The sequence below is a fragment of the Staurois parvus genome, unplaced genomic scaffold (genome assembly GCF_062004578.1).
Source record: "Staurois parvus isolate SC_StPar_1 unplaced genomic scaffold, SC_StPar_1.0 ptg000414l, whole genome shotgun sequence".
NCBI classification, from domain to species: domain Eukaryota; kingdom Metazoa; phylum Chordata; class Amphibia; order Anura; family Ranidae; genus Staurois; species Staurois parvus.
Window position 1 is genome coordinate 3,746,111 of NW_028318210.1, and position 26,180 is coordinate 3,772,290.

At 41.3% G+C, this 26,180-nt stretch overlaps 1 protein-coding gene across 8 annotated transcripts in view; it reads right to left on the reverse strand.

The window, feature by feature from the left end:
* DPF3 (double PHD fingers 3) overlaps positions 1-26,180 on the reverse strand; it is a 455,271-nt gene that overhangs the window by 153,384 nt on the left and 275,707 nt on the right. For all 8 annotated transcript variants that reach the window (XR_016314150.1, XR_016314149.1, XM_089686861.1 and 5 more), the window contains 2 exons: positions 22,561-22,685; positions 11,297-11,389 (listed from right to left, as the gene is read on the reverse strand). Coding sequence is in view for 6 of the 8 variants with exons in the window: in XM_089686861.1 (XP_089542987.1) it covers positions 11,297-11,389; positions 22,561-22,685 (218 nt within the window). In the remaining 2 variants the exon portion in view is untranslated. The remainder of the gene's footprint in view (positions 1-11,296; positions 11,390-22,560; positions 22,686-26,180) is intronic.

Sequence of the window (26,180 nt, forward strand, 5' to 3'; positions counted from 1 at the left end):
TTGGTTATATATGCTATGTTCTATTTTTTTGTATGCAGTCTGTGGACTGAATGAAAAAAAGAGAAGAAATCTCTGCCAGAAAAAGTGTGTGGTATGCCCACCATTAGAATATACTGCCCTGCATCCACCCACTTCTAATGGCGGGCAGACATTAAGTCACACTTTGCCACATGCACCAGTTCCAAGATAGTACAAATGTCTAAATAGTTGCACGCTTGAATAAAAAATTGTCCACGTATAAGTGGTACCCCATATGGAAAAAGGATGACACCAAGTCCCAAACTATCTGGTCACTGCTCCCCATGTAGTCTGGGCATCCGGGGGGGCTCCACGTGACTATCTTTTCCCTCGTAAATCCAAAACTTATAAGTATAGCCTGTTGTCCTCTCACAGGTCTTCTACATCTTGACCACATATTTGGCATGCTTGCTGGGGAGAAATTGAATGCAAGGTGGCAAGAAAAATTAATGAGGGACTCATCAACGCAGATGTTTTGCTGGGGAGTATAGACATCTACAAATTTTTGGTTAAGGTGATTTGCGAGGGGATAAATTTTGTGGAGCCAATCAAATTCAGGGTCACCCCGATGACGACAGAGTGTATTGTTGTTGAAATGCATAAAACACATTATACTCTAATATCTATGCCTGGCCACGGCAGCAGAGAACACGGCATATGATGAATCGGGTCTGCGGACCAACACAACCGCAATTCATTTCTTTTAGTAATGCCCAAAAAAAATATAAATTCGGAAACCGTAATGAGTTTCCATGCGACTGGTCTGGCAAGGTTTGAATTTGGGTTGGTGGCCATAAATTGTTGTGCATATAAATTGCTTTGATCCACAATCAACGCATACAGATATTCCAAGAAAAACAGCTCCAAAAATCAAGGGGAGGAGTTAAATTTGGTGGTTGCGGGACAATACTTCGCCAGCACACCGGCTTGTACTGGACTTATGGGACTCGCCACGTCACCAAGTCATACTGTAGTGCTGGTATTATTATTATACAGGATTTATATAGTGCCAACAGTTTGCTCAGTGCTTAGCAGTATAACGGGAGACAATACAGCAACAATACAGTTCAATACAAGAGGGTTAGGAGGGCCCTGATCCTGGGAGCTTACAATCTAAGAGGTATGTGAAAGACCAAGATGTACTAGACCGCTGGTGTCGCCAGTTCACCAAAAGGTAGAGCGGCACTAGTACTGGCACTCTGCTGCATATGAGAGTCATCAAAATTTACCGGCAAGAGATCAGGCCTGATTCTGCGAACACTGCGGTTTTGTGTGCAATGTATCAAGTGACAGTGACCTACTGACACTGCACTTGCTGGGGGAGAAAGGGGGGGGGGGTAAGCGTAGGGGCTAAACGCAGGTGCTGGCAGGTGCCGGGGCTGATCCCGCTAACGCTGCATTTTTGGGGACGCTATACTAATGTGAACGCTGGTATAGTGCTGATCTGATTAAAGATATTAATCCGTTCAGACACTATACTAGCAATGGAGGTTTATTGTGCATGAGCGTCTTCCTGGCAATCAAGGGGTTAAATGTGATGACTTGTGTACTGACGGGCAATCTGACGCTATCTGGGACGGGCGTGAAATCCACGGGAGCGTAAATCATGTATATATATATGTGATTTTGCGCACCCATGCCACCCTGTAGCAGTATTTCTGCTATAGGGCGGTCAGGAAGCGGTTACAAAAGCAGTTTGTGTTACGTCGCTGCGTTACTTTAACTGACAATTGCGTGGTTATGCACCCAAATTAAATTTACGTCCTTTTTTCCCCATGAATTGAGCTTTCTTTCAGTGGTATTTGATCGCCTGTGCGTTTTTTATTTTTTGCGCTATAACGAAAAAAAAGGCTGACAATTTTGAGAAAAACAACAATATTTTGAACTTCTTGCTATAAAACATGTCCAGTAAAAAAATGTAAAAATCAAATTTCGTCATAAATTTCAGCCAAAATGTATTCTGCTACATGTCTTTGCTAAAAAAAAAATCCCAATACATGTAAATTAATTGGTTTACGTGAAAGTTATAGCGTTTACAAATGGTGGGAAAGATACTGGGATTTTTTTTTATACTAATAATGGCGGCGATCAGCGACTTATGGCGGTGATCAGCGACTTATGGCGGGACATTTTGACACTGGGGGGGCTGATTTGGGGTCACTGACATATGGCGGGAAGTGGGTACCTGAAATTGACAGCTCCCACTTCTGCTGCGATCGCCTAGGCCTAGGAGGGTAGGTTGTCCTCCTACCCTCCCTCACCACTTGACAGGTCCCAGAAGTGCGCAGTGGGCACCCGGCTGTGAAGCCGCAAGCTGTCAGAGCCGGGTGCCCACACTGAAAATGCCGATGCCTGGAACCCCAAACAGCTGGTGAAACGGGCTGCGGGGAGGACACTGTGGGATCGTGGGACAGATGAGTGGCTGTTTTTTTAAGAGTCAGCAGCTACAGTTTTTGTAGCTGCTGACTTATTTTTTTTACAGTGTGAGTGGAACTTCGCTTTAATATTTGTGTCATTCTCAAAACTTTTGGCCAGGGCTGTACATGAATATTAAAATGGTATAAATATATATATAAGCAAGATATCTTCAAAGTGATTGATACTGCAGTATAATGAGTGAGACCACCCAAACTTTAGCAAACTATGCACATGCAAAAATCTACTCTGTGGTCGGCCACTTATGATTTGTGGTGTGCAGTGACACCTTCCTTGCAGGATAGAAGACTCCCTCAACCAAAAAGTTAATATTTACACATTTTAAACAAACAATTGTATTGTAGCACAAATGTACATGTTACGCCTTAGCCCCGCCTAAGGCATAACATGTAAGGTGAAGGAGATAATCATGCCTGTCAGATACACTAGGAGAGCCGGTGTTATACTGTTATGAAGGAAAGGAGGTTTGCCAGCCACTCTGTGCACAACTAAAGTGATACATTGCGATTTTAATGTGAGTCTATATTACATGCTATTTTGAACAAACTAATAATGACCCAAGTATCCCCAGCTATTGCATAAAAATATATATATATATATATATATATATATATATATTTATTTTTATGCAATAGCTGGGGATACTTGGGTCATTATTAGTTTGTTCTAATAATAATAATAAATAAACTAATAATGACCCAAGTATCCCCAGCTATTGCATAAAAAAAAAAAAAATAATATACTGTGTATATATATATATATATATATATATATATATATCTGGCAACATATCACCAAGTGGGCAGTATCTGTAGACTTGGAAAAACTGTCCTCCAGTTAGCATGAGAGTGATAGTGAGTATGAGTACATGGCTGCTGTTCTTCATTTTAAATAATTATTGTAATATATCCTAAATCAACATATCAAATTGGATCATATACTCTACATCACTTCCCTTTAAGCACTTTCCACAAGAAAAGCAACACTTCCATAGGCATTTATCGAACATTCTTGAATTGTTTTAAACGCTTCATAAACACAAAAAAAACAAATCATAAATGCCATCTTTGCTTCATTCTTCATAATCAACACACGTGTGAATGAGCCCTATCACGGTCAGCTGTAAATAAGAGATGACATGCACTTTATTGGACTTAACTCATAGTAAGCCAGCATACACGTATTTCTAAGTGGCTGAATTCCTCGAATTCAGTTTTAAACTCTGCTACATAATTATTTATTTAAATAGGCCCCCAGGAGGTTTATGCCATAATGTGCTAGTATGTCAAATGAAATCTTCCAGCACTGTGCTGGCCCCAGGTGCTTCCATGCTCTCCAGGTCTTCCTTCTGGGTTCACTCCGTTCAACCGCTCGAATGGCAGGGCCACAATAACGTCACTCCATGCATGCACATGAGAATCACTTCATCATGGAACAGAGTGGTGCTGTAAGTGCACTCTGAGAAGCACATGTGTGGCTTAGTGTACATTACTGCTGACAGGCAGGGAGTAGCATTTATGTATAATCTTTGTTTTTACTTTTCTATGACTTCTGTAACAATTTTTGAAACAAACAAAAAAAGTGTCACCAATACAAAGGAGCACGGTACATATGGAGATAGAGAAGGTTCAGTGCAGCTCATGGATTTGGAAACTACAACAGATAAATTGATATAAACCGCGCGTATTTTAATGAATCAGAAAACAGAAGGTTCACACGATATCCAAGCAGATCGTGGCACACCATCCCGATATGGAAAGTGAACCTACAAGGCATCTGGCATCAATCCTAATTAGCAGTACAGAAAAGGAAAATCACCAAAATGGGGGAAAAGGACACTCCAAACTACAGTAATTCCCTCAGAGTCTAAATAACTGTCATGCGGGTTATGGTAGGTAAGCATAGATATACAAATATGGAACAATAGCAACAAGATCGCAGGAGAGGAGCAGGACAGGGCAGAGGTAAGCACTGTTGAGGACCAGCTGACATGGACGTGTACTCATGCATAGAAGTGTTCTGTGGTCATTTATTGTGGGGAGTGGGAGGAAAGAAAGCGGGGGTAAAGGAAGGAGGCAGAAGGGGGAGGGGGGTAAGAGAAGAAGGGGGTAGAGCTCTGAAACACAAACCCAAGGCTCAGCAGTGGGAAAAAGGGCCAGAGGCATGGGAGAAAAGACCTAAAGAGGCTCCCAAGCTTTATAAATATTGAGAGAATTTGGCTGAAGTGTGGAAGTATTCCCATTGTGTCCACATCGGAGGCTGTTCCAGCGTTTTGTCTTCTGCATGAATTATTCTTTCCATGGACTGGATCTGGTTCATCTCACATACCCATTCTGCTATAGAGGGGATTAGCGGTTTAAGCAAGTTATGAGCTATGCCATAAGCATGTGGCGTGAATTATCTTTTCTAACTGATTTGCAAGATCCCAAGATGATCGACAGCAACATGATATGGAAGTCAGGTTGAAGAGAGGAAGCTGTGATTTCATTGCATGTACAATATATTTTTGACCAGAAGGAGGCAACGAAGGGGCACAAGGCCCAAATATGGGTCATGGTCCCTTTTTCTGCCAGGCATTTCCATCATTCCTCTGGATTGTCGGGGTCAATACTATGGAGGTACACAGGACAACAGTACCATCGAGAGAGGATTTTATATTTTCTCTCCTGATGTTTAGCAGAGATGGAGAGTTTGTGAATAAGGGAGAGGGATTTATTCCAGTCGGACTACAAAATGGATGAGCTGATTACCATCTGGCCAAAAAAAGAGGATTGTCAGAGGAGTATATGGCCGTCAACATTTTGTAAACTATAGAGAAGACGTGAATAGGTCTCTGCTCCTGTTCAAAGTGTCGATGTCAGAGAACAGTCCAAGTCCAAAGCTTATGGTATTGTAGCCAATCTGATCTCTGTTGGGATGGTCTAAGCAATAGTGTACGTAGGGGAGGAAATTTGCCACCGACCATAGTCTGGACTAACCTGGCGTTATCGGCACTGGGCAACAAAAAGTGTTGGGTTTGTTGTGCAGGTGGAAAGTTCGGGCTAAAAAATAGAGAGGTCATGGGTCTTATCTATAGGGTCTGTTTCCTTAAAAGGTTATCCCAGACCCATAAAGTGGTAGATATTAGCAAAGGTAAATCTTTTGTCGGTGGTCATGAGTTTGGGATATCCACGGCAGCGAGTTAAGATTTAAGGAAATACTGTCTTTAGAGATACCCATTGCTTGGACTCATGGACTTGGAATTATGGAATTAATTCACAATTCTAGTTATGGATGGAGCATGTAAATAGAGTGTAAAATTAGGGAGACCAAGACCGCCCAAGTGTTTATGTCTAAGTGAAACAGCACGCTGAATATGGGATGGCTTATGAGCCCATATGAAAGTTCACAAGGCCTTTTGTAACTGAATTAGGGGATGAGGAGGAAGTGGGGCAGCTTTAAAAACATAAAGCAGCTTAGGTAGAATGTCCATCTTAACAATATTAATTCCACCGATCCACGAGAATACAGATCTATCATACTTTTGGTAAATATTCCTTATGAAATATAGGGGTGTAATTCAAATCAATTTAGAGAGATCATGAGGCATATAGATATCTAGATATTTAATGGCAACAGGTTGCCATTTTGAAGGGAAGTTGTTTTGAAGCTGTTTTGACCTGAGCAGCTTCAGGGCTTCAGTTTTGTCAAAATTGACTTTGAAATTGCTGAGTGTGTCGAACTGTAAAACTCCTGTATTAAATTGCGGATGGACACTAGGGGGTTAGTGTAGGTTGTCGGTGTAAACCGACATTTTGTATCCCTTGCCCCTAATTCCCTGGATATTGGGATTATTACAGATGGTGGCAGTCAGATGTTCCATCACTAATATACACTATATTGCCAAAAGTATTGGGACACCCCTCCAAATCATTAGAATCAGGTGTTCCAATCACCTCCACATATTTGTGAAAGAATGGGTCATGTGGTACCGTGAGAGGTTGCCACCTGTGAAATTTCCTTGCTACTACATGTTCCACTGTCAACTGTTAGTGATATTATAACAAAGTGGAAGCAACTGGGAACAACAGCAACTAAGCCATGAAGTGGTAGGCCACATAAAATGACAGAGCAGGGTCAGTGCATGCTGAAGCGCACAGTGCGTAGAAGTCGCCAACTGTCTGCAGAGTCAATAGCTAAAGACCTCCAAACTTTGTGTGGCCTTCAGATTATCACAACAACAGTGCATAGAGAGCTTCATGGAATGGGTTTCCATGGCCGAGCAGCTGCATCCAAGCCTTACATCACCAAGTGCAATGCAAAACATTGGATACAGTGGTGTAAAGCATGCCGGCACTGGACTCTAGAGCAGTGGAGACGTTTTCTCTGGAGTGAAAAATCGTGCTTCTCTGTCTGGCAATCTGATGGACGTGTCTGGGTTTGGCAGCTGCTAGGAGAACGGTAGTTGCCTGACTGCATTGTGCCAAGTGTAAAGTTTGGTGGAGGGGGGACTATGGTGTGGGGTTGTTTATCATGGATTGGGCTTGGCCCTTTGGTTCCAGTGAAGGGAACTCTTAAGGCATCAGCATACCAAGAAATTTTGGACAATTTCATGCTCCCAACTTTGTGGGAACAGTTTGGGGATGACCCCTCCCTGTTCCAACATGACTGCACACCAGTGCACAAGAAAGGTCCATAAAGACATGGATGAGTGAGTTTGGGGTGGAGGAACTTGACTGGCCTGCACAAAGTCCTGACCTCATCCCGATAGAACACCTTTGGGACGAATTAGAGTGGAGACCAGGCCTTCTCGTCCAACCAGTGCCTGACCTCCTAAAAGCAGTTCTGGAAGAATGGTCAAACAATCCCATAGACACACTCCTAAACCTTGTGGAAAGCCTTCTCAGAAGAGTTGAAGCTGTTATAGCTGCAAAGGCTGGGCCAACTCAATATTGAAAAAATGTAAAAAAGACAAAACCTCAGCGCCCAGGACTCTCCTATTATACACACAATTCCCCGTGAGATGCTGCTGTACACAGGTGCAAAAACCAAAAAAACTTATATCAATAAAAACCAGCGCAAACCCACATAATCAATTGCATTACTCAACTTATTAAACAAACTTAAAGACTGTGACAAAAAAACACTGTTGTGTTAGTAAAAATTAAATTATAAAATATATAAAAATAAATATATAAATATAAAAAATTAAAATTCATAAGTCCAGTGACAAAAAAAATCCCAAAAACTTAAGTAGACAGTCCCGTGACAAAATAAATCAAATAATAATTAAATTATAATTTTCATTGGATTCTTCCGTGCCTTTGATTCCTTCACCATCCACCAGTGCAAAAACCAACATTAACCGCACTCACCAGATATTAGTGAGTCACACGCCTTTCAGGAATATTAAGGGCTCCTGGACCCCCTTTACTTTTTATGAGACCTCCAAATGCTGCTTCCTCTTATGTCTGGGTGCCTCTTCTGCTTACTCCTCTCACCGAATCCCCCAAGGAAAATCAGGAAGAAGAAAAGACCATAGCGTGATACCGTAGTGGTTTCTCCTCAAAATAATCTCTCCAGACCACTCACATTTTAGCGGGGTATAACCCGCATTTTATTAGAAACAACAATGATTTTCTTTCAAAATGATCCACTTTCCAAATACAGCGACTTTGCATAAAGACCCCACAGCCTGGTATACAGCAGGATGGCAGACCTCAGATGCAGACTCATCCACTATGCTAAGATGGCCCCTTGGAACGCACCACTCGGCGTGCGTTCCACTCACCGGAAATGACGTCAGACGCCGGAACAGGCAACCGGAAGTGCGTCAACGCGTTTCGCCCCACCCACAGGGCGTTATCAGGCTGTGGGGTCTTTATGCAAAGTCGCTGTATTTGGAAAGTGGATCATTTTGAAAGAAAATCATTGTTGTTTCTAATAAAATGCGGGTTATACCCCGCTAAAATGTGAGTGGTCTGGAGAGATTATTTTGAGGAGAAACCACTACGGTATCACGCTATGGTCTTTTCTTCTTCCTGATTTTCCTTGGGGGATTCGGTGAGAGGAGTAAGCAGAAGAGGCACCCAGACATAAGAGGAAGCAGCATTTGGAGGTCTCATAAAAAGTAAAGGGGGTCCAGGAGCCCTTAATATTCCTGAAAGGCGTGTGACTCACTAATATCTGGTGAGTGCGGTTAATGTTGGTTTTTGCACTGGTGGATGGTGAAGGGATCAAAGGCACGGAAGAATCCAATGAAAATTATAATTTAATTATTATTTGATTTATTTTGTCACGGGACTGTCTACTTAAGTTTTTGGGATTTTTTTTGTCACTGGACTTATGAATTTTAATTTTTTATATTTATATATTTATTTTTATATATTTTATAATTTAATTTTTACTAACACAAAAGTGTTTTTTTGTCACAGTCTTTAAGTTTGTTTAATAAGTTGAGTAATGCAATTGATTATGTGGGTTTGCGCTGGTTTTTATTGATACAACTCAATATTGAACCCTACAGGCTAAGACTGGGATGCCATTAAAGTTCATGTGAGTGTAAAGGCAGGTGTCCCAATATGTTTGGCAATATAGTTTATATAGAAGTGCGGCGAAAGGCACCCCTGACAAGTCCTGTTAGAGAATTTGATAGAGTTGGAGAGTAAGCCATTCATGCATATCCTAGAAGTAGGCTCATGGTATAAAGCCATAATTTGTTGTAAAAGGAGAGGGCTGATCCCTAGCTGTATTAGGGTTTCCTCTAGGAAACCCCACCACACCCTGTCAAATGCCTTTTCAGCATCAACAGAAGGAAGACAGGGTGTTTCTGTGCATACTCTAAAAGGGTAAGGGTTTTTAATGTGTTTTCTCGGGCCAAAGTAAAGCTGGCTTAATCCAGATGAATATGGGCCAGAGGGATAGGGGTAAGCCGTTTTGCTATAATTTTAGCACACAATCGAAAATCAATGTTCGTAAGGAATATGGGGCGATAATTGCCGCAAATCATATGTTCCTTATTGGGTTTGGGAATGACGGAGATATGCGCCTCCATTCCCTGTGAGGCAAAAGGCTGGTATGATGTAATGTAAAGTCTTCACCAGGATGGGGGAAAGGACATCAGTTAAAGTTTTGTAAAAACACAGCGTAATGCCAGGGACCAGACATAAGATGGCCCCATGGAAGGAGATGGGAAGGAAGAGCCAGAGACAAAAAAAAAAAAGGGGGGGCGTGGTCCAACCACAAGAAATTCCCAATGGAGTCTTGGAGGGACACCTATAACTAGCTGGCTCAGCAAAAAAAAGTCCAGTTGGTGATAGGTGGCGTATGTGGAGAAAAAGGAATAGTCCCGGTCCGTTGAGAAGAACTCGCCACACATCAACCAAGTGGTGGTCTACCAGAAAATGTTTTAAGCTTCTCAGCTGAGTAACAACATGAGGAGTGCGGAAGGCAATGGTATCTTTGGTCTAGTCGATAACAAAATTAAAGTCCCCTCCCATCAGGGTGATACCCTCAGCTTGTCCATGAGATCCATTAACCGTTGGATGGTAACTTTAACCTGGTTATGGTTTGGCAAGTATAGGTTAATAATCGTGTATGTTTTCCTGTATAGGGAAAGTTTGTGGAGCAGGGAACAACCATCCTGTCCAAACTTGAATATTGAGGACTTGATGCAGTAAGGATTCATGGATTGTTATAGATGCACCTTGGGACTTGGAAACTGGATAAATACTATGAAACCATGTGGGGTAGCATTTGTTGCATAAAGTGGGCATGTGATCTGAACTAAAGTGCGTTTTCTAGATACTAACCTTTTGTTTATGAAGAGAGTATAAAATCTGGGAGCATTTGGTAGGAGAGTTTAGACGTCTGTCATTGAAGGAGCAGTGTTTTAGTGGTCCCACGATGGCGAGTCCAAAGTACAAGTCTGGAAGGCAGGGAAGAAGAAAAAAAAAAAAAGGTGGTGGGGATAGGAAAAGGGAGGGGGAAGAGATGGAGAAAAGGTGAAAGAAATTGAGAGAGGAAGTAGCCTCTCAAGAAAGCTATAAAGACTGGCTATACTCAGCTGACAGAGGTCTGCTGGTCTCTGTATTAAAGGAGGCCAACAGAGCTTCCGATACTAAAGTGGAGAGAGTAACCGTACAATTACGAACACAGCTGAGGTGCACCCACCTCCAATTAGGTAATCTAGTAAAAACAATATAGGGCTATGCCACAGTGGTGAGTCATTGAGATACAAATACTAGTACTCATGAATGCCCATCAGACATATAAAGTGCAAAAGAAAACACAACCCCCAAGAACTATGGGAATATATCAGCAAAAATGAAAACGAATGGACGACTCATGCTGGAGAAACTTTTCACTCAAGGAAAAAACAGCTCAAGCAATGGCCTGATACAAAACAAAATTATTTTTCAAAGGCCAGTATGATGAATATCGTCAGTATATTGTGGGAGAGAGAATTGTAACCCCGATAAAACAGGAAAGAGATGTTATGGCAGAAAAGCAAAAGCACAATAGGGGCCTCTAGCCTGAGTGCTGGGAAAAGCATTTATGACAGAAGAGACCAATAGGATCTCTTCTGCCATAAAAACCCTGCCTGTCAGTGTAGTGTTTTTTTTGTTTGTTTTTTTAAGGAGTGTTAAATTCTGCTTTAATTCAGCACACGGCCAATTAACATACAGTAGTTGTGCTTGGTGTAGTAAGAGCTGACAAATCATTTTGTAGAAAAAACTTTCTATACTTCACTGTTAAACATAAAACTGCAAGACTGTACAAATAGATGTAAAAGTAGTTGTTATCTCTGTATTCCACAAGAACTGTAGTAACAAGTGCTTTACAAAATAAACAACTTGCTTACCCGCCCCCTACTTCGGTATTTTCTTTTCGGAACTTCTTCATCAAAGTCATCATCACCATTTGCATCATCATTTTCATCATTTTCTAGTACTCTCTAGGGGGGGCAAAAAAAATGTAAGATTACACTATAAAACAAATTTCATAAGAAGAGTACTGATAAAGATTTCAAATAAAAACAACCTCCTAACAAAATAACACAGAACTGTTTATGTTCATACTGGAATGGAAACTCCCCCCACACCGTTTTCTTCTACAGGGGTTGAACAAAAATATGGAAACACTACATAATTTGTAGGTGTGAAAATAAGGACATTTTATGTTGAAAGTAGAAGTGATATAACATTCTTTTGTTTCCACTGTGTGAAGAGACACCCAGGTAACAAGTCAGAAGCCTCATTTTCGTCAATCACTACGTCGCTGCGTGCGCTGCTAGTAATACGGAGTCATGTTAGAGCTTACTGAGCTTCAAAGAGGGAAGATTGTTGTTGCCTGATTGAAGTTGCCAATTTTTCTTTTTTTGCTGTGTTGTGAGGTACAGTATCAAAGGTTATGAAGGCATACACAGTTTACTGGAAAACTACGTCTGATTAGTATAAAAATATATATTTTTAAAATATATTCTTCAGTTTTTTTCACCATATAAAAAAGTAATTTCAACATATATTTTTACATATATTTGTAAATGCATTCCAAAAAAATGTAGATTTTAATTTTTAACGACATACAGTTTATTTGAAATGTATTTTTAAAAATATTTTTCATATATTTTGTAATAAAAAACAAATTTCAACATACAGTATATATATATGTATATATATATTATTTTTTTTTATTGAAATATATTGAATATGACCAAAATTGTAGTATTTCAAATATATATATGTCAATATATTTGGGAAGAATATTTTTAAAATATATTTCATATTTTTTTTCTTCCATATGGGCTTATACAGCTACTCACAGAAGTGAGTACACCCCTCACATTTTTGTAAATATTTTATTCAATCTTTTCATGTGACAGCACTGAAGAAATGCCACTTTGCTACAATGTAAAATAGTGAGTGTACAGCTTGTATAACAGTGTAAATTTGCTGGAAAATAATGGTGGCCACACAAAATATCGACACTTTGGGCCCAATTTGAACATTTTCACTTAGGGGAGTATTCACTTTTGTTGCCAGTGGTTTAGACATTAATGGCTGTGTGTTGAGTTATTTTGAGGGGACAGCAAATTTACATGTTATACAAGCTGTACACTCACTACTTTACATTGTAGCAAAGTGTCATTTCTTCAGTGTTGTCACATGGAAAGACAAAATAAAATATTTACAAAAATGTGAGGGGTGTACTCACTTCTGTGAGATACTGTATTTGTCAATTCCCAGGAGAATTCAGACTGTCTTGGATGCCAAAAGGTGGTCCAACACCATACTGGGTAACGATTTTGTTAATTTACTTGGTGTTTCTATAATTTTGTCCAACCCCTGTATATGCAGCAGTTTTCTAAAAAAAAATTCTACTCATAAATTACTAAATGAAGGTATTATGAGTAGTAGCTTTAACAGGTATAATGTGTAAGCAATTGTGTTAAGATGGTTACATGTAAGTAAACAATTGGGTGTATATATATATATATATATATATATATATACATACATATACATACACACACACACACAGTTGTGTTCAAAATAATAGCAGTCAGACATCACTAACCTGATCAATCACTGTTTTTGGTAGAAATTATATTTCTACATGGCAAATAATTTACTAGCAGGTGTAGTAGAGTAATAGAAATCCAACAGACCCAACTGTCATGACATGCATGCTGCTGATTCTGTGTAATTGAATCACTAATTGAAAGGGGCATGTTCAAAATAATAGCAGTGTGGAGTTCTATTAGTGAGGTCATTCATTCTTTGAAAAACAGGTGGCAATCCTTGCCCTTATTTAAGGAAGGAAGGCAGCAAATGTTGTACATGCTGGTTACAGTGCATTTCTCTCTGAAATTCTGAGGAAAATGGGTCGTTCCAGACATTGTTCAGAAGAACAGCGTTCCTTGATTAAAAAGTTGATTGGAGAGGGGAAAACATATAAAGAAGTGCAGAAAATGATAGGCTGCTCAGCTAAAATGATCGCAAATGCTTTAAAATGGCAACCAAAACCTGAAAGACGTGGAAGAAAGCGAAAAACTACCATTCGAATGGATAGAAGAATAGCCAAAATGGCAAGGACTCAGCCAACAATCAGCTCCAGGAAGATCACAGAAGGTCTAAAGTTACCTGTGAGTACTGTTACAATTAGAAGACGCCTATGTGAAGCCAAGCTATCTGCAAGAAGCCCCGCAAAGTCCCACTGTTGAAAAAAAGACGTGCTGAAGAGGTTACAATTTGCCAAAGAGCACATTGACTGGCCTAAAGAGAAATGGCGCAACATTTTGTGGACTGATGGAAGTAAGATTGTTCTTTTTGGGTCTAGTGGCCGGAGACAGTTTGTCAGATGACCCCCAAACACTGAATTCAAGCCACAGTACACTTTGAAGACAGTGAAGCATGGTTGCACAAGCGTCATGATATGGGGATGTTTCTCATACTACGGTGTTGGGCCTATTTATCGCATACCAGGGATCATGGATCAGTTTGAATACATCAGAATAATTGAAGAGGTCATGCTGCCTTATGCTGAAGAGGAAATGCCCTTGAAATGGGTGTTCCAACAAGACAACGACCCCAAACACACCAGTAAATGTGCAGCATCTTGGTTCCAGACCAACAAGATTGACGTTATGGAGTGGCCAGCCCAATCCCCGGATCTTAATCCAATAGAAAACTTGTGAGGTGACATAAAAAATGCAGTTTCTGAGGCAAAACCAAGAAATAGAGAAGAACTGTGCAATGTAGTCCAATCATCCTGGGCTGGAATACCTGTTCACAGGTGCCAGAAGTTGGTTGACTCCATGCAACACAGATGTACAGCAGTTCTCAGAAACCGTGCTTATACAACAAAATATTCATTAAGTGATTCAAAGGAAAGCAAAATCTTTAAACATTTTTCAGTTTATATAATAAATGTTTGAGTTTGTAAAGAAGAATACAAACACCGCTATTTTTTTGAACAGTCTAATATTCACTTTTTTTTCAATTTTTTTTAGAGGAACAACACAAATTTGATATATTTTTCTTCATGTTTTGATTTGGAATAGAATGTGTAGTGTTCTCAATGCATTTGTGTGTATGGAAATAAAAGCTATTAGAAGGATTTTGACCTTTATTCACTTTTTTCAACACACTGCTATTACTTTGAACACAACTGTACATACAGTATATATATATATAAATACATACAATGTATATAGACCAATGGGATAGGTGGCTGGTTGCCATAAACTAGATATTGACAAGGCAGATCCCAACAATATAGCTAGCTAAAATAGTCTACAGTACAGGACACAGGCTGTCAGTCATAATGGATGGGTTATACTGTATGTTCACCTTCAGATGACTGGACACTGGCAAAGGCACTCTCTCATATAACTACGCTCACCATGTAAACTTCAATTGTTTGCTAGTGCCCTCAGGTGATGGATGCATCTTTATGGTAGAGAAGATAGTGATTAGTAGGAATTGTAAATTCTTCTATCAAGATTGATTACAAACAGAATCAAACCACTGCAGCAAAGGGTGTCGGTTTTTCCAGATCAGTGCTCCCTAGTTTTGTGCTGCGGACTTCACAAAAAGATATGAAGGGGGGATTGCCTGTAACGTGAACGGCACTGGACCCAGCTCACAGACAACATACCTAGGCACTTGGTATAGTGTGTGTCACTGCCAGGTGCTACACAGCTCCAGAGCAGTGGTCCCCTGCAGGGAAGCCCAGTCCATGAATATTCCCCCTCATGTGAGGGGGCATGGGCCCAAAATGAAGTAAAATTAAGCAAAATAACCCTGTGTTGTCTTTGAGAACATTTCCCAGGGTGTGGTGAGTCAGATGCCAGCCCAGTAAAAGTAGTTGGTGGTAAAGCACTGCCAAGTACTGGAGCATGGGGATCAGGGGTGCTGTGGTTATTCCCCTTTTAGAGGACCCTGAGTCATCCCACAGGAATCCTGACCAACTTCTCTGGGTAGATCTCAGCATGCTTCACATATGGTGTCACGGCCACTATCTTGGGTGCTCCAGTGCATGTGCAAGTCTGTCATCTAATCACTCCCAGCAGGACAGGGTGCAAGTGCCATTTTGGTACCCTCAGTTGGCTTACAGCACACATGCAGGTGCCATTTTGCCCCTATATTGGCAGGTGCAGCCACCATATTGGATAAAAGGATGCATGTGCAGGTGCCATGTTCACATGGAGAGAGCTACAGCAGGATGCAAGTGGCAGTTCCCCACCACAGATCTCCCAGCTGGGCAGCCTTGTACAGTATCAAGGAGAGGGTGATGCTCATCCACATTGGGTACAACTTCAGGGGACTGGGCACTGTACTGTAATCCTAAAACTGCTACCAGAGGGCACAAGCACCCCACAGGGGAAGCATCGGACAATGGAACACTCTAAACATGAGGGGGAGGGAAAGGCAGCTCAAACAGCATATGGTCTTTGTTCTGTTTCCTACAGGGGACCGACTCAGGGGCAGCCTCATCTAGGACACTACATTCTTCTTGTTTGAGCACAGAAGAGTTTTCCATCCAAATGCCTTTCTTGAGAAGGGAGATAGCAACATTTTCCAAAAGATCTGCTAAAAAGTCTAGGGCTCACATCTCAGTTTCCTCTGACCTTTAGTGTCATTGAACTGGTTGGATGTGGAAGAGAAGGACTGGTTGGATGTGGAAGAGAATGATGTAACAAAGGGGACTCTTCTTCTGATTCAGATGATTTGTCTGTGGAAGGACATGTTTCTGCCATGGTGTCAACAAAATAGAAAGATACCATTTCTGTATTTAAAGAAGAGGTGCACAAAGGTCTTAGATTAGACTCTGCTGTACCCATGGGCCTGAAAATGACAAGGAAGGGTTCTAGAAAACCTCATAATGTGCTTCCTGTTTCCACCTTAGTGAAAGATGTTTTGTATGAGGATTGGAACACCCAAAAAATGCTTATGCTCCTCCTAAGTGCTTTGTGCAACAATATCCTCTTGACAAGGAATTCAGTAAAAAAAAAGTGTTTGTTCCAGATGTAGACTCGGCTATCACTTGTCTTAATAAGACCCACATGGTTCCAGTTGAGAATTTACATCCTTTCAGGGACCCACTGCAGGTAAGTGCTTTAAGGCCCTGCTCAAAGCATAATTTTCCTTATCCAAGCCAACAGCACAACCAGTTTTAGTTGCTATGGTGGGATGTCAGAAACTCAGCATCTGATCCAGGCGTCCAGCTAGAAAGCATTGTGGCATTAGAGATAGCCCAATGTCAGCTACATCTGTTTTTGGCACCCTTACGCTACTGTGTGGACGGACTGAGTTCTGGCAATAATCTCGTGTTGTACTTCTGTCTGCACAAATGCAAAGAAATCTTTGGCTGACATCCTGGTTGGCTGAACCTGCCTGTAATAAAACGTTATAAAGGTGCTATTTGAAGGTGAAAGCCTTTAGATGCCTATATAAAGGAGGTGACAGGTGGGAAAGGTACTCTCCTGCCCAGTAGAAAGGAGAAAAGGGTCTCTACAGGTAAGCAGTGTCCCTCGCCGCATCTACATCCAAGTCAAAAATGGGCAGTTCCTTTCAATACAAATCTTGGTCTTCCAGACTCTCTAAGCCTGGTCTGAAGTCCCCTTCCTCAATAGTTTCAGTGTGTGTATGTTTGCTGCCTTTTTCTATTGGATTCCTGGGTACAGGAGCTTGTATTCCCCAGTTACAAACTGGAATTTCAGAGCTGTCCTATGCCTCATTTTTGGCTGGCCAATACCCCATTTCCTCCTCAGCGCAGAGTAGATTTGCTTAAAAATGTGTCGCAACTTCAGTCTCAGGGGATTGATACAGGTCCCCAAGGAAGAGAGGGTTATATTTAAACAGGTTTACGGTTCCCAAGTCAAAGGGGGAGGTCAGACCCATTGTGGACCTCAAATAGTTAAACCCTTTTCTGAAGGTTACAATGTTATACAAGATCAGCCTTAGCCAGGGGAATTCTTGGCATTGATCAATATCAGAGATGTGTATTTAAACATCCCCGATCTTTCCTCTACACCAAAGTTTCCTTCACTTTGCAAGACAATCAATTCAGTTTGTGGCTCTCCCCTTCGGACTGGCCACAGCTACTCAAATGTTTGTGGAGGTCTTGGCATCAGTGCTAACTCTGTTGTAATCCAAGGGGATTCACATTTAGGATACCTGGACAGTCTGCTTTTGCAAGCAGCTTGTGCCTTTAGGGAGCACCTCCAACAGACAATTCAGGATTTGCTGAGCTTCGTCTGGATACTCAGCCAACAGAAAATGGTTCTGAAACAACCTCAGTGTCTGGAATACCTGGGATTGGTGCTGTGTATCACCCAAAACAAGGTGTTGCTGCCACAGGAGAAATTTTTACCTCCTTCCCTACTTCAGGAACAAGCTTGGACCCTTTGGTCCACTGCAAATCCCTCAGTGAGAACATCCATAAGGGTACTGGGCATCATGGTGACTGTGTTTGAGGTAGTCCCAAATGCTCAATGGCATTCCACACCCTTTCACTACAACATTCTGTAAACCTGCAGCAGATCAATCGTATTCCTGGACCATTCTATGCAACCGGTCATCCTCAGCCATGAATTCAATATGATGGATGTTAAATCTGTTGCTGGAACAGAGCAGATCCTTCCTTCCGTTGAACTAGATAATTAATATGTGATAATTAATCCCATATTTAGGGATTCACTGAGTTTTTCACCTATTTTTCACTTTTATTTGGCAAATTTAAAGCCTTTGTGGTCACCATTATTGTCAGAGTGATAATTGATCCCACATTTAGGGATTTACCATTTTTTATATTTATTAATATCTTTCACTTTAATGTAGTCCCATCAGGACTTTTTTTCTTTCACTGGCATTTATTTTCAATATTTATTCACCATTATTGTCAGAGTGATAATTGATCCCACATTTAGGGATTCATCATTTTTTATATTTATTAATATCTTTCACTTTATTGTAGTCCCATCAGGACTTCTCTTTCACTGGCGTTTATTTTCAACATTTATTCACTTTTCCGTCTCACTATGGATCCCCTAGTGGATCAGTTCACTTCATGATTGGTGAGTGAGTGGCATATTTATCCACTGTATGCACTGATGATAATGATTAGACACCATTAAGATATATTTGGTATGAGTTATATTGGGTTTTAATACCGTTTTGTATTATTATATTTGTTTTTTTGCTACAAGTCACGGCCATATTTAGGGTAGCGCTGCCCCATACTTTTTATAAATGGTTCTGATGGCCCTAAATTGGCCAAGAAGGGCTCAGTTCTCCAGCACTCTTTCCACAATAGCGGAACCACCCTGGCGTATTTTGGATCATCCAGACTTTCTGTCACAAGGTCCCAATTTCCATCCGCCTTAATGCTCACTGGCTTTAATGGCATCACTGTTGAGGCTCAGGTCCTATGGGAAAGAGGCATCTATGAATCGGTGATTTCCACTCTTCCTAAAGTAAGAAAAGCTTTTTCTCATAAGGTTTAGTGTCATACCTTTAAATGGTATTTCCATTGATGCATGCAGTACCTCCACCCTCACCATAATTATATGGGTCAACGCTTGCCTTCCTGAAGTTGGGGTGGATCGCAAATTGGCTTTCAGTACCCTGAAAGGTCAGGTCTTCACCTTGTCCTTTTTGTTCCAGGGAAGACCTTTGTCTTTTTTAGTCTTTCAAGAACCCCCTTTTGAAACAATTTAGAAAATTGCTTTGGTGGATCTTACCCATAAAGTAGCTGTTCTAGTGGCTATTACCTCTGCCAGATGGGTTTCAGAGCAGACCACATTGTCCTGTAGTACCCTTTTTGGTGTTATATAAAGACACAGTGGTTTGGCATACAAATGCTTCCTTTTTAAATAAAGTGGTATCTGGATTCCACTTAAGTATATTGTTTTGTCCTCCCTTTGCCCTTCTCCTAAGGACTGAAAGGGGGCGGCCCTCCATTCTCTGGATGTTGTGCGTGCTTTGAGGGTTCACACTGCAGCCACAGCCTCTACCTGAAAATTTGAATCACTTTTCATTTTGCACAATAGACAAAAAAGGGTTCTTCTGCTCCACGATCCACCATTATAAGCTGTATTCAGTCATTTCTTGTGCCTATTTTCCAAAGGATAAAGAGCCTCCCTTCCAGATTAGGGCTCAATCTATTAGATCTGTTGGCACATCTTGGGCGTTTCAACACCAGGCTTTTGTTGTGCAGCTTTGTAAGGCCATTACCTGGTCTTCTGTGCATACTTTTTCCAAGTTGTACCGCATTAATGTTCAGACTTTGGATGATGTCAGTTTCGGCCACAAAGTTTTGCAGGGTGTTATTTGACCTCAGTTTGGATTTTTTTTTTTTTGGCCTAAGGTACCCTTCCCTTATTACTGCTTTGGATGTCCCATCTGTGATTGACAGGCTGTGTCCTGTACTGCACTCCAAGAAGGATTTTACAGGTATGTAAAAAAAACAAATTTTATGTTACGTATTTAACCAAACTAAATGTCGTCCAATTAGGATTTTTTAAATCTACTTTTAGTGTATTTAAAAATAAATTTTGTGCTCTACATATCCCAAATACATGAGCGGCAACATCTTCCAAAGGTAAAAATATATAGCAGAGCAGTAGAAAGAGAAGACTAGAACTAAACTGGTTTTCTAAAGAATAAATTAAGAAAATCAGAGCAAAAAAGGAGAAAAAGTAAGACTAATAAAGCTGAGACCTAGCACCCTAAATAAGTTTTCATTGTGATGTGATCATATATATAAAGACAGGCTGATCATGAACAAGAAAATAATAGGGGTAGCAAGGCGTGTCAGAGATACTTTAAGCATTTTGACACAATTGATGGCCACCCTTATGTGGCCCAGCTATGTAATGTGTGGTACATGGCTGCTTCTTAAAGAGGAGCTCCAGTAATAATTTTAAAATTAAAAGTTAGCAGCTACAAAAACTGTAGCTGCTTACTTTTATTAAACAAATACTCACCTGTCCCATGATCCATTGCTGTGCTCTGTGCACGCACTTTGTTCCACTGGTCTTCAGTCCCAGGTGGTGGCATCCTAACTGTGGACACCCAGCTGTGAAAGCTGGTGGTTTCACAGTTGGGTGCCCACTGCTCATGCAAAAGCTGAGCTGCATATTGTGTATGAACCTCTGACATGTCCTAGAAGACAGTGGGAAGGGGCGGAGATCTTTCTTTGAAGTATTATTAAAAATTCATAGTGCTATTAGGTGTTTCAAAGACGGCTGTACATCCATCAGTGACCATCCCGGCAGTGGTGGTTCCCAGCCCACAGCAGTCATTCCAAACATTAAAGCAGTGGAAGCATGCAGACTCGCCACCAAAAATTTTTCAACCAATTGCATCTGCAGGTAAAGTGATGGAAAGTGTTTTCTGAGACAAACGTGGCGTTATTTATGAGGATTTGTTTTACCCTGTGGTGCCACTATCAACAGTGAATATTACTGCCATGTTCAGAATGATGTTCATACACATCTGTGGAAAAAAAAAAACCTTGTTTAATCACTAAGGGCATCCTGTTTCTCCAGGACGGTGCAAGAGATCATACTGCTCACGGCACTACGTGCACATTACAGTAACTCGGCTGGGAGGTATTACAGCCCGGACTTCTCTCTGAGTGATTTCCATCTGTTTGGATCCTCAAAAGGTTTCCTCGATGGTCAGCATTTCAGCACTGATGACGAAGTGACGCAGGCTGTCCTAGGATGGTTTAGGCGTACTGACAAATCTTTCTTTATAATAAAGTTTTAATAAGGTTTTACAATTAAAAAAGACATCATAGAAGTCACATTCACGAGAAGAAGACAGTATATCAAAAGCAGGAGGAGTTTTTGTCCTTTCCCTAGAAGGCTGGGAAAGACCGGGGCTATGGCATGGAGCCTGAGAGGCTACTGGGGACACTGGGGAACCGCCCCTGTGTGCAGGGGAGAAGGACTGGGCTGACATGCAGCCAGGTGCCATCTTGGCTGCATGTCCTAAGCAGGCTGCATGTGGGAGGAGAGAGTCCAGTGTCCCCACTTGAGATCCGCTGCCACCATGTGGCTGGGAAGACTGGCAGCATTTGGCTGGCATACCTGGAAGCTCTCTGGGAGGTGGATGGCTGCGTGGAAGCTGCTATGTGCCCAGGGTAGTAGGAGCTCAGAGAGAGTATGTCTTCACTCCATAGTGGTCAGGCCACGCCACCCTACTAACAAATCTTTAAAGTCTTAAACGCTGGAAAAAGTAAAAAAATGAATGCAGTTTCCACTCCATGGAAATTGTTCTTGTTATTATATAAAGTCTCGGTTTGACTTTAACGCCCTTCATAATTTAACAGTGATAATATGGTGTATTTTCCCAAGCTTTTCCTCAGTATCCTTTTAAAGACCAACCTGTGAGTATTATAAAATACCTCTCTAAAAGCTCCCTCATGTAACAAGCCACAGTGGCAACAGTAAAATCTAGTTGTTCTTGTGCTGTCAAAAGAATGTAAATCTGGTTGTTTTACAAACACTTATCTTTTGGATGGTTTTTGCCATAAAGCCATACATTTTCTTGTTTGGATATGAGTCCTTCTACTTCTAATTACAACTACTCTGTTGCAATTTTCTAGAGATCTAGTGCCCAATACACGGCCTGCTGGCCGCGTGTGTGTCCTGCCAGAAGTTGCGCAGCAGAGTGCCAGTTGCTGATACGTACTCTGCATTTCACCACCGGTAGTGAAAGACTGTACTGGAGTTATCTCCACCCACAGTACAAGCCCCAGAGAGTGGCACAGGAGTATGATCAGGTAATAATCACCAATGGGCAGGTTAGCTTTTTACTGCCACTGACCACCAATGCAGGGGCGTTGCAGGGGTTAACTTTTTACTTCCACTTGAATGGGCTGTCTGACTTGACACAATGCACCGCAATGAATAAAAATATACTGCTATTGTGTGGCCCTCTATAATTTTCAATTTGACGACCAACACCCTAGAGCATAGTTTACCCATGCTGAGGAATGTATGGGCTATATTTTGCCAGATCACCACTGCTTCTTTTTTCTGCTACAAAATATAATATGCAGTTTAAAATAAATAATCATATAAATTACACTCCTTTCTGTGAAAAAAAATACCTGGATTTCTTGTAGACTATCCTCATCTCTGATATCTTTCTTCTCTAGTCCTTCACCTCGTAGTAGAGCCTCTAGAGTGGTCCCTTCTGACATAACATTGTCTTTCCGTAAAGGATATTCCACATCTGGTGAGGAGGAAAAAGTGGTTAAATTTTGCCATCAGATACAGCCTAAAAGAAAAAAAAAATTCACAAATCCAACTTTGGACATATTTGGCTTGTATTCTATATGGGATTACTGCATTCATGGGTTTCCTAGTAGCATACAATCAGGGAGGTACCACTGGTAAAAGTAAAAGTGTGAACAGGAATGCTTGCCTTGCATAATTTTTGTTCTTACCTGCACTTACATAAAGCCAAAAATGTATCTAGTCTCAAAATCCAAACCAAAACAATTCAAGTGTTAAACCACTTGACCACCAGAGGATTTACCCCCTCTTCCTGACCAGGCCAATTTTTGCGTTACGAAACTGCATTACTTTAACGGGCAATTGAGCGGTCTTGCAACGCTGCAGCCATATTAAATTTACATCCCACAAATAGAGCTTTCTTTCTGTGGTATTTGATTGTCTGTGCATATGACGTCCTCCCAGAACGAGAGAGGCGCCGCCCACAAGTCATTTCTATATTTGGCAAGCGGGAGGCAGTTAAACATGTCCAGTAAAAAAAATTTAAAAATCAAATTTCCTTTTAAATTTAGGCCAAATTGTATTCTGCGACATGTCTTCCCTAAAGAAAAAAAAAATCCCAATACGTGTAAATTAGTTGGTTTAAGTGAAAATTATACCGCTTACAAATGGCGGTATATATACTGCAATTTGTTTTTTTTTTACTAGTAATGGCAGTGATCAGCGACTTATAACGGGAGTGCGGCGGGCATTCTGACACTCTGGGGAACTGACTTTGCATCACTGGCATCCCCAGTGACACCATTACAGTGATCAGTGCTAATAAAAATGGCACTGGGCAGGAAGGAATTAACATGTGGGGGCAATCAAAGGGTTAACTGTGTGCTGTTTCACAGTATGCTGTGTGAGTGCTTTCAACTGTAAGCACACTGGTTTGTATGGCTCTGCTATGCAGAGCCATACAAAGCAGTGTGCAGGAGCTGACAGGTGAGAGAACTGCATTGTTTACATACAGTTCTCTCACCCGTCGGTAATACTTGATCAGTGGGTGACGGCGAGTAATCATCGGCTGGGACCAGCGAATAGTGGCGCGGGTAGGGCGTATGCCCCCTACCCGGAAATGCAAAATCATGTATATACAGTCAGGTCCATAAATATTGGGACATCGACACAATTCTAACATTTTTGGCTCTATACACCACCACAATGGATTTGAAATGAAACGAACAAGATGTGATTTAACTGCAGACTGTCAGCTTTAATTTAAGGGTATTTACATCCAAATCAGGTGAACGGTGTAGGAATTACAACAGTTTGCATATGTGCCTCCCACTTGTTAAGGAACCAAAAGTAATGGGACAGAATAATAATCATAAACCAAACTTTCACTTTTTAATACTTGGTTGCAAATCCTTTGCAGTCAATTACAGCCTGAAGTGTGGAACGCATAGACATCACCAGACGCTGGGTTTCATCCCTGGTGATGCTCTGCCAGGCCTCTACTGCAACTGTCTTCAGTTCCTGCTTGTTCTTGGGGCATTTTCCCTTCAGTTTTGTCTTTAGCAAGTGAAATGCATGCTCAATCGGATTCAGGTCAGGTGATTGACTTGGCCATTGCATAACATTCCACTTCTTTCCCTTAAAAAACTCTTTGGTCGCTTTTGCAGTATGCTTTGGGTCATTGTCCATCTGCACTGTGAAGCGGCGTCCAATGAGTTGTGAAGCATTTGGCTGAATATGAGCAGATAATATTGCCCGAAACACTTCAGAATCCATCCTGCTGCTTTTGTCAGCAGTCACATCATCAATAAATACAAGAGAACCAGTTCCATTGGCAGCCATACATGCCCACGCCATGACACTACCACCACCATGCTTCACTGATGAGGTGGTATGCTTAGGATAATGAGCAGTTCCTTTCCTTCTCCATACTCTTCTCTTCCCATCACTCTGGTACAAGTTGATCTCGGTCTCATCTGTCCATAGGATGTTGTTCCAGAACTGTGAAGGCTTTTTTAGATGTCGTTTGGCCAACTCTAATCTGGCCTTCCTGTTTTTGAGGCTCACCAATGGTTTCCATCTTGTGGTGAACCCTCTGTATTCACTCTGGTGAAGTCTTCTCTTGCTTGTTGACTTTGACACACATACACCTACCTCCTGGAGAGTGTTGTTGATCTGGCCAACTGTTGTGAAGGGTGTTTTCTTCACCAGGGAAAGAATTCTTCGGTCATCCACCACAGTTGTTTTCCGTGGTCTTCCGGGTCTTTTGGTGTTGCTGAGCTCACCGGTGCGTTCCTTCTTTTTAAGAATGTTCCAAACAGTTGTTTTGGCCACGCCTAATGTTTTTGCTATCTCTCTGATGGGTTTGTTTTGTTTTTTCAGCCTAATGATGGCTTGCTTCACTGATAGTAACAGCTCTTTGGATCTCATCTTGAGAGTTGACAGCAACAGATTCCAAATGCAAATAGCACACTTGAAATGAACTCTGGACCTTTTTTCTGCTCATTGTAATTGGGATAATGAGGGAATAACACACACCTGGCCATGGAACAGCTGAGAAGCCAATTGTCCCATTACTTTTGGTCCCTTAACAAGTGGGAGGCACATATGCAAACTGTTGTAATTCCTACACCGTTCACCTGATTTGGATGTAAATACCCTCAAATTAAAGCTGACAGTCTGCAAATAAAGCACATCTTGTTTGTTTCATTTCAAATCCTTTGTGGTGGTGTATAGAGCCACAAATGTTAGAATTGTGTCGATGTCCCAATATTTATGGACCTGACTGTATACGTGATTTTGCGCACCCCTGCCACCCTGTAGCAGTATATCTGCTATAAGGCATCAGGAAAGCGGTTAAAGGATAAGTTCACCTGTGGGAACATGTTACATGTTTCACCCGGCTTTAGGGTGGAACATGTAACATGTTCCCAATGTCCCCCTCCCTATGACAGAAGTACGAGGAGAAGTTCCCCGTACTAGCTGTCAGTATTTAAAAACAGTGTGTCCAAGAGAGGCTCCGCCCACACAGCCGCATCATTCATTCACAGTGTTCTTAGCGGCTGTCATCTTGTAGTTCTCAATGAACTACCATGTCGCTGTGGCGTGCCATGGAAGTTCATTGATTCTGTCAGTATATCTGCTTACCTGTACATCCCGTAGGGCAAGCAGATATACTGACAGGTCTGCAGGAGACTTGCATGGCACCAGAGACCTGCTGTTTGCTGGTGCAATGCTTTACAAGCTCCTGCAGCCAAAAATAATAAATGCACATTTTGTACCTGCAAAAAAAAGGGTATTTATTATTTTTGTGAAAAAGGTGAACTTATCCTTTAAACAATCATTAGTTGGCAAAAACATGGTGCACGGACAATAATCCAAAAGGTAGCGTATCAGTCTGACAGGGTCATTAGTGCTAATGAGTTGCAGATCTGCTACAACTTCATGATTAAAGAATATGTAAACCCAACATTTCATATTCCTGATATTTGAC